This window comes from Sorex araneus, chromosome 11 (genome assembly GCF_027595985.1).
Source record: "Sorex araneus isolate mSorAra2 chromosome 11, mSorAra2.pri, whole genome shotgun sequence".
Taxonomy (NCBI): domain Eukaryota; kingdom Metazoa; phylum Chordata; class Mammalia; order Eulipotyphla; family Soricidae; genus Sorex; species Sorex araneus.
The window spans coordinates 47,810,707-47,828,732 of record NC_073312.1 but is presented as its reverse complement, the minus strand read 5'-3'; the positions used below and the strand labels follow the sequence as shown (position 1 = coordinate 47,828,732).

General features: G+C 56.5%; 1 protein-coding gene across 1 annotated transcript; it reads right to left on the bottom strand.

The window, feature by feature from the left end:
- Nucleotides 1-20: 20 nt before the first annotated feature.
- Nucleotides 21-18,026, bottom strand: LZTR1 (leucine zipper like post translational regulator 1). The gene is made up of 21 exons (XM_004607459.2): nt 17,506-18,026; nt 17,005-17,067; nt 12,685-12,741; nt 9,875-9,954; nt 9,071-9,179; nt 8,579-8,662; nt 7,896-7,953; nt 7,085-7,224; nt 6,393-6,594; nt 5,929-6,084; nt 5,473-5,583; nt 5,199-5,291; nt 5,009-5,104; nt 4,782-4,926; nt 4,529-4,698; nt 4,272-4,428; nt 3,144-3,270; nt 2,921-3,070; nt 2,276-2,381; nt 2,127-2,207; nt 21-1,905 (listed from the first exon to the last, which is right to left on the bottom strand). Exons 1-21 carry the CDS (start codon nt 17,703-17,705, stop codon nt 1,789-1,791), a joined length of 2,502 nt encoding a protein of 833 aa, XP_004607516.1. The 5' UTR covers nt 17,706-18,026; the 3' UTR covers nt 21-1,788.

Below are 18,026 nucleotides of genomic sequence, written 5' to 3'. Positions count from 1 at the left end.
TGGAAGTCTGACGGCCCCCATCTATGCAGTATTGCACAGCACCAGGCGGCAGGAGTAAGACGTGGAACAAGGCCAAGCACCCTTTCCTTGGCACTTGAAACCTCCGTGACATGAGCAAGCTTGTTTTCTGGAAATACTCAAGTCACCATGGGGGTACAGCCAGTTTCCATCCACAGGCCTGCTCTGCCAGTGTTGGCCAGGGGCTCTGCAAGCAGGCCAACCGCCTGCTGCCTGTCTGGCAGCTGGAAGCCTGCAAAACAGGGCAGGTAGATGGGTGTCCATCATCTCTGAACTGAGGCTGCCATGTGAGGCAAGTGTGGGGAGCCTGAAAGCAATTGGGCCCCAGCCCGTGTCATTTGTCTTTGTCTCTAGCTCCCTTAGAAATGGGCAGCCTCACTCATGTACTTTTGTCTGGCACAGAGCCTGGAGCCATTTGAGCCCCATGACCTTTTCTGGGTGTGCACCCCCAAGCACCCAGGACCACACACGTGTGCACACAGACTCAAGTGCCAGTGTAATTCCTTTAGTTCTGGAAACCACCACACAACATTCAGGTTTCCCTTGGGGGGGCTTCTGATGTAATTTCATTTATTTGTGTCACACCTATGTCTGGAAGCTATGACTGGTCATAGGGGTCACCTGGGACGCAGGGCTGGCAAGTGTTGGGAAGCTTATCTTGCCCAGGGCCATTTCCTAGCTTCGTGGATGGGCTTTCCATGCCTGAGGGCCCACTTTCCCCTGGGCTCTTAAGCAGGGGGTTGGCAGATGTTTGCAGGAAGCACAGCCAGAGGAAGGTAAAAAGCACAGCCAGAGGAAGGTCAGGAAGGTGTCCCCCTAGAGCGGCTTCCTTGGGTTCCTGAGGATCCTGTTTCTGAAGACTGATCTGCTTTTAGCTGGAATGGACTGCCAGTGTCTATGGGGGTGGGAGGATACACACAGGGAGAGCACTGTATGCTGTACCTGGCTTCCTAGTTCAGGTGGGAGCCTACAGAGCAAGGCAGGAGCAGAGGAGCCAGGAGACCCAACTCCAGAATCCAGAGGTCCCCTGATCAGGGGAGGAGCTCACCTGGCTGGGTCTCAGCACCCCAGAAGGTGCTGACCACGCAGGGGAGAACCAGGCAGGCAACTGGGTGCTCTGCCATGGGAAGCCGCAGGCTGTACCGAGAGCACAGTGGGTACTAGCCAGTGAGGCAGCATGGCAGAGAGGACGATGCCCTCAGCCCATCAGAAAGCTGACTTGGTGGCTAGTGCGCATCCTCTTCACACTTCAGAATTCATCTAGAGTCAGGGGCCTGAGCCACAGTACAGTGGGGAGGGCGCTTGCCTTGTTCACGGCCGACGTGGGTTTCATCCATAGCACCACATAGTCCCCTGAGCCCTGCCAGGAGTAGGCCCTGAACACCCCTGGCTGTGGCTAATAAAAACAAAAATTCATCTTGAGTTAGATGCTGCCACATCACTTGGCCACACTTGGGTGGCAGAAAAAGCTTATGCTGACCTTGGCAAGAGTGAGGGGCAACATTCAGGAACCTAGTGGGTGGGGGACAATGGCCACCCCACAGTGGGGCCAGGGACAGGATCTCTGCCTGCCCCCACTGCTGAGCCCTTCACTCAGGCCTCCTTCAGTTTCCGGGACTGCCTGTGTCTTTAGCTGTGGCCTCTCCCCTCAGCTCCCTCAGAGGCCTTGGGCATCCTGCTGCTCCTTGACCCACAGGCCCGAGTCCTGCAGTCTGCAGTGAGCAGAGGGGGGCCAGGTGTGGTCACCGTCCACTGGCACCATTGAGGCCCTCAGATGTCGGCGCCCAGCTCTGCGCACTGCTTGTCAGAGATGTGGGAGGCCAGAGAGTCGATGATGTCCAGCAGCAACTGCTGGCTCAGTGAGCGCAGTGTGGGCAGCTTGGAGACCTGTGGGAGGCAAGCAGAGCCGAGCAGGAGCGCTGGGTTTGTGGGTGAGCCAGGGTGGGCTGTGGAGCCTCTGGTGGGGGCCACCCCCAGTGCAGAGCTTAGGCTGGGGTGAAGGGCGGACAGCCCCAGGGTCTGCTACCATGGAAGATGGCTGACTCCAGGCTAAGCCCTCGCCCACAGAAAGGGGAGTGAGGGCTGCAGGGTGGCAGGGGGGGGCTCACCTTGGTGAACTGGTGCACAATGATGTGCAGGCAGTGACGCTTCATGTCCAACGCCTGCGTCTTATCCGCCGCCTCCAAGATCTGCAAGGGCAGGTGCATGAGCACCGCTGGCCTCGCCCACTGCCTGCCCGCCCAGGGACCTGGCGTACCTGCAGCACATTCTGCACAGTGACGTTCATCTCCAGGTTCTGCTTGCAGTAGGCCTGCAGCCGGTTATTGTAGAAGCCGTAGTAGTAGGGGGCCGCAAACAGGTAGCTGGAGGCTGGTTAAGGAGCTGTGGACCAGAGGAGAACCCACCCACTGGGTACCTACCCCCATTATGTGGCCGCTTCCTCCTGCTGGCTCCTGACCCCACCCTGAGGGACAGGCCTGGAGCTCCAATCCAGGCAGGACACAGGGAATGTCAAAGGCCCAATTTAAGAGCCAAAGGAGGGGCCAGAGCAGTAATAGTAGAGAAAGGGGGGCATTTTGCATATGGCCCAAGCTCCATCCCTGGCATCCCGTATGGTCCCCCGAGCACAGCCGGGAGAAATTCCTGAGTGCAGGGCCAGGAGTAAGCCATGAGGAGCGACTGCTGGGTGTGATCCAAACAAAACAGAAGGGCCAAAGGAAACCACAGCACCCTCTGGCCTGGCAAATACCCTAGTAAATACTTGCAGAATGCCTCAGCCCCCACAGGGTCCTCCATCCCAGTAAAGGGACGGCGGAACCTCAGGGAATGCCCAACTAGAGCAGGGCAGCCATGCCCCAGTGGGGGCCAGGTCCCCTGGGGCGCACTCTCGGGGCAAGGATGCAGTGAGTCCTCGGGCGGCATGTTGACCTCGCCGTAGTAGATGTAGCGCAGCATGGACTCGAAGGCCTGCCTGCTGGGCACCATCTCCCCGATGGAGATGTTCACCTGCCCGTCCTCAGGCATGAAGGACCGGAACATGGCCTCAAAGTAGCTGCAGACAAGGGCTGGCTCTCAGGAGACTTTGCCCAGTCTGTGCCCGCCCAGCCCATAGCCACGTTCCTCACCTGGAGCGGGCTGCCAGGATGGCCTTGTGGGCTGGTCGTGGGTGCCCATCCAGCAGCAGTGTGATGTCACAGAACTCCGCACCAGCCCCCTCCAGGTACGCCTTCATGTCCTGGATCAAAGACGTGCCTGGATAAAAGGTAAAGGGGAGGGGGGCCCTGAGCAGGTACCTCCAGGGCACGGGCCCAAGGGCAGCATCTGATTGTGCCCTGGAAAGCCTAGAGACAGGCACAGGCTCCTCACATCAGCCCGTTGTTGACCTGAACACAACAGTGGCCCCTCTCAACAGCGGCCCCTCACCGGGGGCCTCACAGCAAACCTTTTCCCGCTCCCCAAACAGCACTTGGGCCTGCTGGTCCTAGTCGCTGAACTCCAAGTGCAGCTCCCTGAGCCTGGCCAGAGCTGACCCACACTCTGCTCCTGCACTGGCCTGAGGAGGGGGCCTCAGAGGCCAACAGGCTATTGTAAGCCGCAGCAGACTGGAACAGCAGCCGTGCCACCAAGAGAGACTTGGGGCCAGGGACTAGCTCAGGGCGGGGCACCTGCCCTGCATGTCAGGCCCTGACACCAAGAAGAAGGGCTTTTTGTTGGTTAGTTTGGTTTGAGGGTCACACCTGGCGATGCTCAACAGGTCACTCCTGGCTCTACACTCAGGAATCACTCCTGGTGGTACTCAGAGGACTATACGAGATGCCGGGGATCATACCCAAGTCGGCCACATGCACGGCAAACGCCCTCCCTGCTGTACTATTGCTCAAGCCCAATTCCACAAAGATTTTTTTTAAAGAGATTAAGTGGGCCAGGAAGGGGGCTCAAAGGGCCAAGTGTGCTGTGCAGGGAGGAGCTCCGGGTTCAACACCCAGCACCACATGATCCACTAAGAACCACCAAACATGACCCCAAAATGAAACAGAAGGGTATGGAGAGAGCTACTAAGGCTGAGTGCGTGCTCAGGGTTCAATCCCCATCCGCACAGGCCCCCAGCCACCTCAGAGCTGCCCCGAGCATGGCTGGGTGATGAGTCGCTGCGGCCCTGAGCACTTCAGACCTCAGGCCCCACAGCCCTGCCATCCCTGTCAGGGCAGGCACCTCAGCAGAGAGCCTGCAGGGCGCGGAAGAGGGCTACCTACCAATGTCCACGGGCTGGTCTGAGGGGGCGCGCGAGGGTGGCTGCTGCTTCCGCCGGACGATCTCCACGATGAGTGGGGACGAGAGGTGCTCAAACTCCTTCATCATGATTACCTGGTTGAAGTGGGACTCCTTCACCACGAAGTTCAGGCAGTGCTCCTGGGACAGAGAGGCGGGGGGAGGCAGGCAGGGTCAGGCCTCAGCATGCAGGGCAGGCGGGTGGGGGGGCAGGGGGATGGCTGCAGTCCCCGGCCCGCACCTTGAGCTGGCCCAGCTGCAGCCTGGCAGCGCTCTCACACACAACCAGGACGTTCTGGAGGTCCACAGATGCCTCGATGTACTGCCGACACAGCTGCTCCAGGCGGCACAGCTGGAAGCTCAGGGCCAGCTTGTACACGTCCATGATGAGCAGCACGTCCTCCACATGGCCTGTGGGGACCAGGCAGCAGCTTGGCCACAGCCTCGAGCTGCCCACCTGGCCCCCGGGCCCTCCCGCCCCACTGCTGGCCAACCTTTCCTGGGGTATCTGATCTTGTCTGTGTACAGGAACTGCATGAGCACCTCGAAGGGCCGGGCTTCGGCCTCACGGATGGCTACACGCAGCAGGGGCAGCTGGACACCACCCACAGCCGGCCCAGGGGGCTCCTCCTCTGGCTTCTGTGGGAGCAAGGCGAGCTGGAGGGCACTCTGACAAATGTGGGGCGGGACTGGAGAGGGGAGAGGAGGGCGGGCACCTCACCTGGACCAGCCGTTCCCGCGCCTGGACAATCTTCCTCCGGAGCCAGCGGCTTCGGGCTGTGACGATGGCCATGTGGCCCTGTACACACTCCTCCTTCTGCAGGAGAAACAGGGCCTGGGTGGAGGACCCAGCGCAGGGACCCAGGGCAGCTGAGCACAGACTGTGCCCCACGAGCTGGCAGGGAACTCACCTCACCCAGCACAAACTCCACGTCGCAGAACTGGCGGCTCTCCCACAGCCGCCCGTAGTCTTCGTGCAGCGTGCACTTGGGGTAACAGGAGAACTGCAGGGCCAGACCCTCAGTCGGAGAGGACTTTCCAAAGTCCTCACCCCAGCCACCAAGCCTCCCGGAGGAACTGCCAGCCTGCCACGTCGCAAGGGCACCAGGCACCTTGCCCCCACTCACTGGGTCTTGGTTTCCCGACATGGGGCCCATCCACTGCCCGCAGGCCCAGGAGCCCCACCTGGAAGCGGTACATCTCACCGCTGCGGATGTTGTTGTCCACGGTGCCCCCGAAGATGTACATGGCGTCTGAGATCACAGCTGCCGCATGGAAGAGCCTCCCACTGGGCAACTGTGAGGAAGGGGCCACTCAGCAGGTGGTCCGGGAGGGGCAAGGATCCCACATCCGGGCTGGCTAGGTGGCCGGGCTGTGGCCCAGGACGGGCACCACTGGCCCAGAGGGAGGTGCAGCCCCTGGGCATGGCAGGAGTGGGCAAGTGGGCAAAGAGGCCCCTGCAGGCCCCGGGGAGGGCAGAGGAGATGCTCCATCCTCGTGCTGTACCCAGGGCCGGCTCCCGCTCACTCGCCATGACCTGACCAGGAGTGCTCTGAGCCGCAGTCTCCCCATCTGTGAGAAGGGTGACGTGTGGCCAGACTCCAGGGCTGAGGGAACGGGAATGAGGGCACAGGCTCCCACCTCTGAGGCTGGCGGGGCGAGCTGCCTGGCTGTGGTGGTCCCAAAGTCCAGGCCGAACACATCTCGGGACTTCTTGAAGCCACCTCGCTCCTCAGTGGCCAGGGTAGGCGCCTCGTCAGAAGTGGACACTCGCTCTGGCACCTCAGCCCCACCAACCTGGGGTGGACAGATGCGGACAGATAAGTGGGCACGGACCAGTTAGCACAGGCCAGCAGGCGCCCACACACCACGCACTGTCCCCACCCTAGTGATGTGGACAAGGCAAAGGAAGGCCACAGACAGGGCCCTTCCAGCACAGCTAAGAGAACTGAACCAAGGCCCAGGGGACATGCACCACACCCTGGACACGAGGGGACGCAGAGAGTGGCAGCCCACATGACAAAGCAGGCCAGAGGAACCAGGCCCTGGTCGGAGCTGGGGGTGGGTGAGGAGGCCCCACTTGCCGGGTGGCCTGGGGCCCGCACCTCGCTGTCAGAGCTGGGCTGCACCACCTCCCAGGTCTGGAAGTCCACGTCATAGCAGTGTAGCTCGTTGGGCAGCGTGTTGTCAGCCGCGCCACCGAACACGTAGAGGTGGCGGTCAAAGGCCACCATGGTGTGCCCGTAGCGCCGCTGTGGGGGCGGTGGGGATCCCCGGAGCAAGTGCTCGGTGGGGATGCGAGTCCACCTGTGAACACATGACCATTGACAGGGCCTTAGCTCCCTCTCCAGGAGGCACCACACACATACATACATACACACACACACATTCTCATATACACCCATACTCACAATCATGCACATACATACATTTACACACTTATACACTCACACAATCATGCATATACACATATGGACTCACACGCACACACGTACACTCACACACATGCACAATGACAATCACATCACAAACATCACACATACACACTACATGCACCCACACTCAAACACAATTCACACACATACTCACGCACACTTATACATACTCATGCACAATCACATATATATTCACACACATGTATACTCACATTAACACACAATCATGCATATACTCACACACATACACACAGACACCCATACATATACACACCTATGCACACAGTGCCCTGGCTGGGAGGAGCTTTGGGGAGACCAGAGCAGTGGGGCCCTGTCTGCAGGCCCCACACAAGAGCACTCACGTTTTATCCTTAAATTCAAACTGGAAGAGGTTGTTTGTTATCTTGGCCCCACTCTGCCCTGAGAACACGAACATCTTGTCCCGACACACGGCGACAGGGAAGTTGCAGCAGGATGGGGGGATCTCCCCACTCTGGGCCACCTGCGGGAGAAGGGAAGGCAGCCCTGTCTGCCCCGCGCGCAGCACCACCTCAAAACTTCAATAAATGTGGGTTCTGATCTTTCTGCTTTCCTTTCTTGTGTGGGGTGGGGAGAGGCCTCTCCAGCAGTGACTGGGGGTCCCAGGGGCTACTGGCCCTTGCAGTACAGGGCCATCCCAGCAATGTCCAGGGGGTCACGTGGTACCAGGGACTGGAATCGGTGCCTTGCTCATGCCAGGCGTGCACACTATCATGGCCTCACTGAAAAATTTTTGCAAAACAACTTGTGTTGATTTGTTTTTAGCACATCTGGTGGTGCTCAGGGGCTCATGCTGTGCCCAGAATAGAATCCAAGACTCCTGCATATAAGCTTGTGCCCGGTCTATAAGCCATCTCCCTGGCCCTACAAAATAGCTTTAGGTCTCATCTCGCCACCCAAATGGGCCAGTTAAAGAAATAGGGTTAGAATCACTACAACAGGGGGTAGAGGGGTAACAAGCTGACAGCAGCTGGATGGGGCGGTGCGTAGGACACCCCGCCCCCACCTGACATCCTGCCACCCTAGGGCCCACAGCCTCTCATCACCAGTGACTTCGGCTGGAATGGGTTCTCAGCGCAGCAGCAGTGGCCAGGGAGAGCCAGGCTGAGGTCAGGGTGCCCTTCCACTCCTCACCTCTTCCCAGCACGTGAGCTCCCGGTCCTGGAGGCCAATGGTCCACATATCATTCAACCTGCGTGAGCACAGAGGGGTCAGACCTGAGGCCTGGCCGGGAGGGATGGCTCCCAGGAGAACAAAGCATCCCATGCCGGGGACTCTGGCCCGGGGCCCACAGGTGGCTTCGAGGTAGGCACTGAGCTGGGGCAGGGGGAGGCCGTGTCACGCGCTTCTGCTGAGACAGGAGCAAGTGGCACACCACGTCCAGGGCAGGAACACTCAAGACACAGCTTGCTTGGTCACCCCTCCAGGACCAGGGGAGGATCCTGGCGAGGTCCCATCACACAAGATCACCACTAAAACACACTGATGTCTACAGAGCTGAGTGTGGGCCAATGCATGTGGGCTATAGTTATAGTCAGAATAATAAACAAGAAGAGAAAGGAAGAAAAATATGGCCACGCCCATTTTATATACTCAGGAGGAAAACACTGGTGAACCCTGCAGGGACGCTGCTCCCCATCTCCCAGTCTCCCTACTCTCCACCTCCAGGTACCACCTCCCACCCCAGGGCAGCCGGCCCCTTCTCACCCCTGTATGACTCCATCAGAAGCCTGACCCCTGGACTGTCAATATTCCTCTCCCCCACTCCGGAGGGCCCACCCAGAGCAGGGCTGTGCAGAGGTTAGGCCGCTACGCACCTGGCATTGCCATCATAACCCGCAAAGATCCACAGCTTGTCGCTGTACACTGTGGCGCCGTGGGCTGACCGGGCGACGGGCAACCTGCAGCATGCAGACAGGATGAGGGGAAAGGCTACGGGGGTCCCCGAGCCTCACCACCCCAAGCCTGGGGAGCAGTCACTGCAAGCTGTCAGACCCCCACTGGGGACTTTGGGGCCCCTCACTGGGACCGGGTCATCAGGCTGACGTGGAATCCTGGCACCCACAGAGTGGGCACAGAGTCTGTCCCCAGAGGTGGTGCCACAAAGCAGGACTCCTGGCAAGCACTCAAGTCCCTCTACATCCTGGCAGAGGGTGCCCAGGCATCGAGGCCAGGGGCAGTCAGGAGTGAGCACTAATGCCCGCTCCTGCTGCAGCCCCCCACCCCCTTCATCCTGTGCTCCTGCGCTCAGGCCCAGTCCCGGCCACTCAGCATCTGGTGACCCCCAGAGTTCCGGCAGAGCCCCTCACCGGCCCTCAATCTTCCACTCTGTCCACTGGCCCGTTGCAAACTTGTACTCGAAGAGGTCATTCTTATTCTTCAAGTTGGAGTTGGAGTAGATGTCGCCCGTGTAGCCCCCTGCGTGGAGAGGGCGGAAGCTGTCACACCTGAAGGCCGAGTTTCCAAATCTTCCACCCCAGTAGGAGGATGGGATCTGATTCAAGAAAACGCACCCTGGCCCTCCCCAGAACAGCTGATCCAAAACTAACCAAAACACAAGGAAAATGCACTCTGGGCGACCGGGAGATGGCTCCAGGGTCACCCTCATGGTGTGCATGTGTGAGGCCCTGGGCTTGGTCCCAAACACATCATGTCCAGTACAGCCCTGGAGGCCCTTGGTGCCTCCCAGAAGCCTCTCAGGGCTTGAGCAGCACACAGCCATGCCTAAGCAGTCAACTGTCTGGCCTGGTTGGCTTCGTATCACCAAGAGTGACCCCCAGAGCACAGCTTAGCAGGCCCCCACGTAAATGAATGAATGAAATGAGTAAATGCCTCTGGGACTCCCCGGAGTGCACCCCCTGAGCACCACCTCTGTGCTCGGTTCTGAGGACACGGAAATGAACAGAAACAGTCCCCAAACCTGGTGGACAGAGCCCCAGAACAGAGGCAGGCAGCTCCAGCCCCGCTTGGCTAGCCTAGCAGCCCCACGAGGGCCCCCAACCCAGCAAGCATCCTTGGCCCCTCAGGGACCGAACGAAGCCCAGAAGCAGAAGGCCTCAGGCATACAGGGGAGGCGGGGAGTGGGAGCGAGACCCCTGGGGACGGCCACTCACCAAAGACAAACATGCTGCTTCCGTAGACCACGGCCGAGTGATGATAGCGGGGAGCTGGCGGGGTCCCAGTGGTGAAGGCCCTGGGGTTGAGCGTAAGGGACAGTGGGGGCCAGTGTTGGGGGGGGTGTCAGACATGTGGTCTGCATACACACAGGAAACTTGCCTCCCCCTTGCTTCCTTTTATTTTGTATTTTTGGGCTAATACCTGTCCTATTAGAAAAACTTTAAAAAACTGCCAATAAGAGCGCAGCTCGGCAGCTGAGCACACACCTGACATAGGTGAGGCCCCAAGTTCCTCCCCCAGCACAGCACACGCACTTGTACATGCAAAGATAAGCTGCCCAGAAGGAGCAGAAACAATGAAACCCCTGCAGGCCAAAAAAACCACTAAAACTTATGTGTAACCTCTTTATCAGAAATCTTGTCTGTATCCTGCGCCTTTCCTACACACAGTTATGTCTGCGTGATTTTTTTTCTTTTTTTGGGGGGTGGGGGGGGTCACACACATGCTCAGGGGTTATTCATGGCTCTATGCTCAGGAGTGACCTCTGGTGGTGCTTTGTGGGATCACATATGTGAGGCTGAGGATTCGAAAGAGGATCAACAATATGCAAAACTGCTACCTCCTAGTCCATCTTTCTAACCCTCTAATGTTTTTAAATTAAAAATTCAATCATGGCTTGGGAGCAAGATGTGTGCTGAAAGTTGTCAAAGGACCAAACATGATGGCCTCTCAGTATCTGAATTGCATACCATAATGCCCAAAAGGGATACTGGGGACACGGGTGGTGGAAAATGTGCGCTGGTGGAGAGATGGGTGTTTATCATTGTATGACTGAAACTCAATCATGAAAGCTTTTCAACTGTATCTCACGGAGATTCAATTAAAAAAACAAAAAGTAGAAAAAACAAAAAGTAGAAAAAATTCAATCATGGGACCAGAGCAATAGTACAGCAGGTAGGTTGCTTCCCTTGTATGCGGCCAATCCAGGTCTGATCTCCGGCACCCCATATAGTTCCCCAAGCACTGTCAGGGGTAATTCCTGAGTGTAGAGCCAGGAGTAACCCCTAAACATCGCCAAATGTAGCCCAAAAAACACAAAAAAAAAACCCTCTGAATTACGTGAAGGGTCAGGTAAATAGTAGAGCGTGTAGGGTGCTTGCCTTGAATGCAATCAACTGGTGTTTGATCCCAGCATACCATATGGTTCCCCTAGCACTGCTAGGAGTTAATTCCTGAGTGCAGAGTTAGGAGTAACCTCTGAGAAGTGCCAGGCGTGGCCCCCTTGCCACAAAAAAATTCAATCACATGGTATCTTATAATCTGCTGTTTCAACTGGACAGTAAAGTGTTACTCTAGTACCATCCATACCCAGACACGGCACAGGGTATGGCGCCACATGGCTCCCGAGAGTTAACTTACTGAATGAAAAACTATGTCGCTTTTCTCGGGCTGCTCTTTCTGGGGAGGGACACCCACTCAGCACAACTCCGTGGCCCAGAGCCACTTGGGGGGTGGGGCGGTGGAGGTGACAGAGTGCAGTGCTGGTTGGGGCACTGGGTGAAGGGGACAGATCATGATCTCACCCCCAGCTCCCAGGGGCTGCTCTATCAAAACTTTATACTTAATCGACTTTTAGCAAAGGACTGTCAGATTGTCAGAGATATTTTTAAAATAATTTTATCACTGATGACCGTATTCTACCAGCAAGTGTCACAGAAATGGCTGACTCCTAGCACACCCAAGCCTCCTGGGGGTATGTGCAGTGGTACCACCATAAGTGCCTGGCCTGGCAGTCGTGGGTCCTGGGTCCCCATATCCTTCTCCAGTAAAGGGGCAGTGAGAGCCAGAGGAATTGTGCAGTGGCTGAATCCCTTGCAAGTCTATGGTCATGGGTTCAAATCCACCATGTTCCATATGCACCAAGTTCTTCTGTCTGCAATCCCCAGAATCACAGCAGTTACTGGTGCACCGTATCTGTGGGCACCACAAAATGGAGTGCAACTGGGGCCGGAGCAATAGTACAGTGGGTAGGGCATTTGCCTTGCAGGCGGCTAACCTAGGTTCGATCCGATACTTCATTGGGTCCCCTGAGTCTTCCAAGAGTAATTCCTGAGTGCAAAGTCAGGAGGAACCCCTGAGCATTGTCAGGTGTGGCCCCAAAACAAAACAAAAATGAGGCACAACCCCAGTGAGTGCTGCAACTCAAAGGGCATGTGATTGCCCGGGCCAGGGAGCATGGCATCTGGAGAGCTCCACCACCAGCTTTGTGTGCCTGGGTAGGAACGCGACCCCCGGTGAGCACATGTGCAAGGACCCCATGGAAGTGCCACGTCAGTGTGCCAGCATTGCAACCTGAAGGCGAGCACAGGAGGGGAAAAATTACAATAACATATTTAAACAATATTGAAATAAAAGGGCCCTGAGCTAGAAGTAACACCAGCAGAAAAAAGGTGAGTGTGTATAGTGAAAACCCACCCGAGGACGGCTGTGACCAGAGGGGACAGAGTCACGGGGAACCGCTGAGCTCTGAGCTCTGCAGGAGCAAACAGTCTCCTGACTCCAGAGCCTTTCACCCTTAGCGCCAAGCCATTCCTGGCAGGGCATGTGTGGGACCCAGCACACACACAAACATGCACAGGACACAAGACTCACATGGGGAATACAGGTTCTGCAGATCGCCAGGGGATCAAATAGATCCCCTAATTCAACAGGACCATCCCCTGGGGCCCCCGAGAGGGATGCTGCAGCCGGAGAGCTGGAGCCAGTGTGCAGCCACCCACCGTGACAGAGAGAACAGGACACCCACCTGCACCAGGAACAGTCCTTCACGTCGAAGCGCAGGAGGTCGTTGAGCATCGTCTTCCTGAAAGACAGCGGAGAGGACTTTGGCTCCCCCACAGCTCTGCAGGGTGAGTCCCCTCTGCACTCCCAGAAAGGAATGGCACAGGGGACAGGGAACCTATCTGGGAGAATCTGGCCCCAAACAGTCCCAGGCAACTTGCTGATGCCTGAAGGATGAACAGTGAACATGAAGGACAGTCCTGCACTAGAGGGGCCCAGACCAGCCTGTGGGCCTGGGCCAGAGCCCCAAAGTCTGACGTGGCTCATGCTTCCCCACACCAGCCTCCCACATAAGAGTGTACGCGCGTGCGTGCATGCGTGTGCATGTGCGTGCATGTGCGTGTGTGTGTGTGTGTGTGTGTGTGTGAGCATGCCCAGCTCTGAGACTCTGCCACAAGGTGGTATTGATCTGCCCGTTGGGTCACCTGATATACTTTCACTCTACAGCAAAGCCATTGCAAGTGCTGCATTAAAGACAGGATGAGGGGCTGGAATGATAATATAGCGGTAGGGAGCTTGCCTTGCATTCGGCCGACATGGGTTCAATACTCAGCATCCCATATGGTCCCCTGAGCAGCACCAGGAATAATTCCTGAGTGCAGAGTCAGGAGGAACCCCTGAGCATCGCTAGGGGTGGGCACCCCCTCCAAATAGAAAGATATGATGGAACAGGGGCCTGGGGAGGTAACTCAAAGGGCCAGTGTGCAGGCTCGGCATGCGGGGCAGGGGGCTTCCAGGTCCCTTGAGCTGCACTGGATGTGGCTCCAAAACAAGTAACAACAAAATCCACACAGCCCTCGTGGGCAAGAGGGAAGACAGACCTCCAGTTCCTGGTCAGCAAAGTGGCACAGGCACCCTGTGCGGCTCAGTCTTCTCCTCCAGGGAGAGAAGCACAGCCAGGAGAGGGAGGGCCTGCCCAAGGCCCTGGCAACAGCCAATAGCAAAAGCTGGGGTGTACCCAATCCTTCAACCAAGGGCAGGTACAAATTCTTTGTACCCAGGCAGTCTTCACAAAGTTGCAACAGCAGCACACATTTGTATCCTATTTATTTTTATTGTTTTTTTGTTTGTTGAGGTCCACAATCCAAGATTAATCCTGGCTCTAGGCTCAGGGAATACTCCTCACAGGGCCTTCTGGACCATAAGGGGTGCTGGGATGTAGGAGAACATTGGGTTTGTCCTTTCAGCCTTGCTGCAGGGAACTTAGGTTTTTTTGGTTACACCCATCACAGTGCTCCTGAGACACTCCCATTCCTTTGTTTATCTGTAAACTCTTCTCTGCACCCTCCTTCCCAACCACTTAATCACCTTTCCCCTAATCAGATTCTGTTAACTTGTAAGATCAGATCCTTCTAAGACATTGAACTTATATTGTAAGATAAATATTGCTCTTCTCTCTTTTGCATAGTTTACCTTAAAGCAATGTTCTTTCTGTATGGACACAGGAAGACAGTTAATAGTATGCTCTTGTAACTTGGGAATTGATTGACTGAGAATAATATTTACTCCTGGGCATCTGCTTTCTCGACTCAGTTGCCCTTAGTTCCTTACACCCCAAAAGCGGGGTCCTGACGAGGGACGGAATGGACCCAGGGCAGGCTGTGAGCTACCCTGGCATCAAAATGGGCCAGGCCAAAGCGCCACAATACTCATAAGTTGAAGGCATGATCATAGACAAATGCTGTCATGATCCAAAGGTAATGACGAGACTAGGACCTTGCTGGGGTTAGGAAGACTAGCCTGGCCTGAGGACTGTGATCTGGAACATATAGTAAGATGTCCTCAGGAAGAACCAAACTTTAAGTTTATATCTCTTACTGTGCTCATACAAAATGACATTGCTAGAAACATTAGAAGTAGATTTACTACAACTATTTAAGTGGATTACTAGCTGAGAAAAGAAGAAAGTGACACACCCTTGTTTGGATCCCACCCTTGAGAGGATCTCCTAGTAATCTCCTTAGATGAGATTTTTGTCCTTGAGGAGTGGTCGTACCTGTTTGTTGATGTGTTAATGTTCCGACCCACCTTTGTTACCACCCTATGTGATTGCTATACAAACTAAGACTGTAGGAGAAGTAGGAGAAACACACAGAAGGGGGGGGGGAACACACATAGAAGCAGGGGGAAGACAAAGAAGCAAAGCACATGGTGAAAGAAGTGAGAATGAGTGGGGCTTGGGAGAGAGAGAAGCAGAATGGGAATGATGGGAATGGAGAATGGAATAAACTGCAATTGACACCAACTAGCCTGGCACTCGTTCCTTCCTTTGCCTGCCCATCTTTATCAGCCTCCCCGGGCAAGCAGCAGGAGATATAGAGCCCTGCTGCCCCCGGCTCTTCTTTTGTGAACACACACTGGGGATCAAACCCAGGTCGACCAACTGCATGCAAAGCAAACACCCTACTGTACTATCTCTCCAGCCCTTGTATTCTATTTCCTAGGGCCATCTTGTAGCAAACATGTTTCTTTTGGTTGCCACCATGTAGCTCTCATGCAAAGGCCAGCTTCAGCTCCCTCCTGTGGTGTCCCTGGCTGTCCCCACACTGCACTGGCCCCCAGGTCTTTCAAGGGTTGCAGGCAAGGCCTTAAGGTTCTGGTAACCATCTGTGGTTAGATTTTGCTCCTTTATTTCATTCCTTCCTGCGACAAACTTGTATTGACTCCTCAGACCCTGATGAACCTTTGTGTGCTCTGGGGGCCAGCAAAGCAGGTGGGATGCACTGAGGAAGAGGAAGAGGGAGAGAGAGATACACATGGGTGGGGAAAGGGCAGGAGGGAGGCCAGAGCTGTGCCAGCCCAACGAAAACTCAGCCAGCCGTGGGGAAGTGGCCGAGAAAGTGGGATAAGGGAACATAAGCATGTAGCACTCAAGGGCTGTGGGGAGGATCTGGTTTTTCCCAGACATGGAAGGCACCTGCCCAGGGCCGTGATCGAGGAGGAACAGTCTACAGCTTACATTTTTCAAACGGATCCCTCTGCTGCTCCATGGGAAGAAACCGCTGGGGAGGCTGGCTGGACGCCAGGCAGGCGACGCCCAAAGACAGCTACCCAGTCTGTAGGTGTTGCCAGGGCCTCTCCCCGTAGAGAGCTCTGCAGGTGCAAGCATCAAAAGAAGCTAGCCCTACCTGGGCAGCAGGCCAGGGCCCCTGGGGAACAAAGCTGGGACAGGCATATGGCCACCCTCACTAGACGAAGGGAAAGCCCAAAATGCAGATAAGTGCCTTGAAGCACCTGCCAACCTGGAACCCCATCTAGTTTGTCCAGACCAAGCCACAGGCAGCTATCCACCAGGGTTCCTACTTCCAGGGGCCTTGGCAGGGACCTCTGGTCCTTCCTGACCACACTAGAAAACACTCAAGACATGAAAGTTCTGTCCAGCATCCTTGCCCCGTGCTGCTCTGCACTGCCACTACCAGCTTCTGGCCAGTGCCCCTGCAGATCACCCTGCAGAGCGCACACTTCTGCTTTGGGTTCATTCTTACTCGTGGTTCAGGCCCCCTCTCCGGAAGGGCCTCTCTGTCTGCAGCAGCAGACCTCCTCTGACCCTGCACAAACATGCCTATCGCGCAGACGCCGAGCCCTTTCCCTCCCTACAATACCAGCTCCTGGGCACTGCGTCACAGGAAATCATGCCAGAACTGACCACATATGGTGCCTTGGCCATTATCTTTCACCCAGAAAAAAAAAAAAAAAAAAACGGAGGCCAGTTCAGAGGAATGGAGACAGGCCCACCAACAAAGCATCCCACATCTCCTGATTTTTTTTTTTTTTCTTTTTGGGTCACACCTGGCGATGCACAGGGGTTACTCCTGGCTCTGCACTCAGGAATTACCCCTGGCGGTGCTCAGGGGACCATATGGGATGCTGGGATTCGAACCCGGGTTGGCCGCGTGCAAGGCAAATGCCCTACCCGCTGTGCTATCGCTCCAGCCCCTGATTTTTGTTTTTGTTTCAGAGTAACGACACACCCTGAAGTGCTAAGTGGCCTCTGGTGCGGGGGGAGGGAGGGCTGAACACTGAGAATGCAAGGCAGGCACCACTGACGTCCCAACTATCTCCCCAACCCCTGGACGTGCTGTTTCCAAGGCTGTGTACACTCACTCAGGACAAGTGAGACATTGCCATGAACTGAACATGTGCTACTCATCCAGTGCTTTGCTGAAAACCTCCCGGGTCAGGAAGCAGGCTCACTGCTGAACAAATATCTAGAAAGAAGGCAGTGGGGCTGCAGAGTCTCGGGCTTCTCCCTGCCTGGTGCAAACACCCTAATGAACAGACTCACCCATTGTCTCCACCAAATACATAAATGGCATCTTTATAGGCCACCACCGTGTGCTTGCTGCGTCTGGAAAGGAAAGAAGAGTGAACAGCACTGAGGTCCGGTTCCTCCAGGGAGCACCCCAGGAATGAGTCTCAGCAAAGGAGGAAGGCAAGGAGCTGGACCAATACAACCGATCCATGGAGACTCTAAATAGGGCTCCACTCCCCCAAAGGGCTCCACATGTGGGGATCGCTGGCACTCCCCTGGTACTATCTAAACTCCATACCGCCGCCAAACACCTCGGAGCCCCAGCTCCAAAGCCACAAAGCAAGCTTTACTACCCTCTCCAGGACCATCCCATCCTAGCCCCGTCCTGGCCCCTCCCGGGGACAGCAGCACCCCCACCACCCTCATCCATTATCAGAGCCCGAACACCACGTCCCGGCCTCAACCCTGAGCCCCACCCTGGGGAACCCCCTCAGAAACCCATTCCCGTTCCCAAGGTTCTTGGCCCCTACGTACCGGGCCCCCACGAACTCGTCGCAGGGCGGGAGGCGCCGCCAGCGATGCACTGTCTCGAAGGGCCCGAAGTTGAGCGTCAGGTACTCGACACTGTCCGAGCAGCTGTGGTCAAAGTCCACGCTCGGGGCTACCTTGGACCGTGCTCCTCCTGCCAGGCCCCCGGCCCCGATCGGGCCTCCGGAGCCCACGGGCCCAGCCATCCCGTGTCTAGCACGCCCGATCGTCTACCAGGTCCGCGGGACTGGAGGCCACCGCCTCAGGACACCCGAAGGAACTACATTTCCCGGCGGGCCCCGCGCCCACGGCATGGCACTTCCGGTCGGCGCCGCGCTCTCTCCTGCCCGCCCTTCCCGGCTGGCCTAAAGGCGCCTTGGGACTGTGCCGGCGGCCACCGCAGCGGTGTCTCTGTGTTGGAGTGGGTGTGTAACTTTCTGGGACACATTTCCCGCAAATCCCGGCGCCCAGCTCCCCGTCCGAGGAACGCGTCCGTGGGGAACTGCACCGCGCCGACTCTTGCCAGG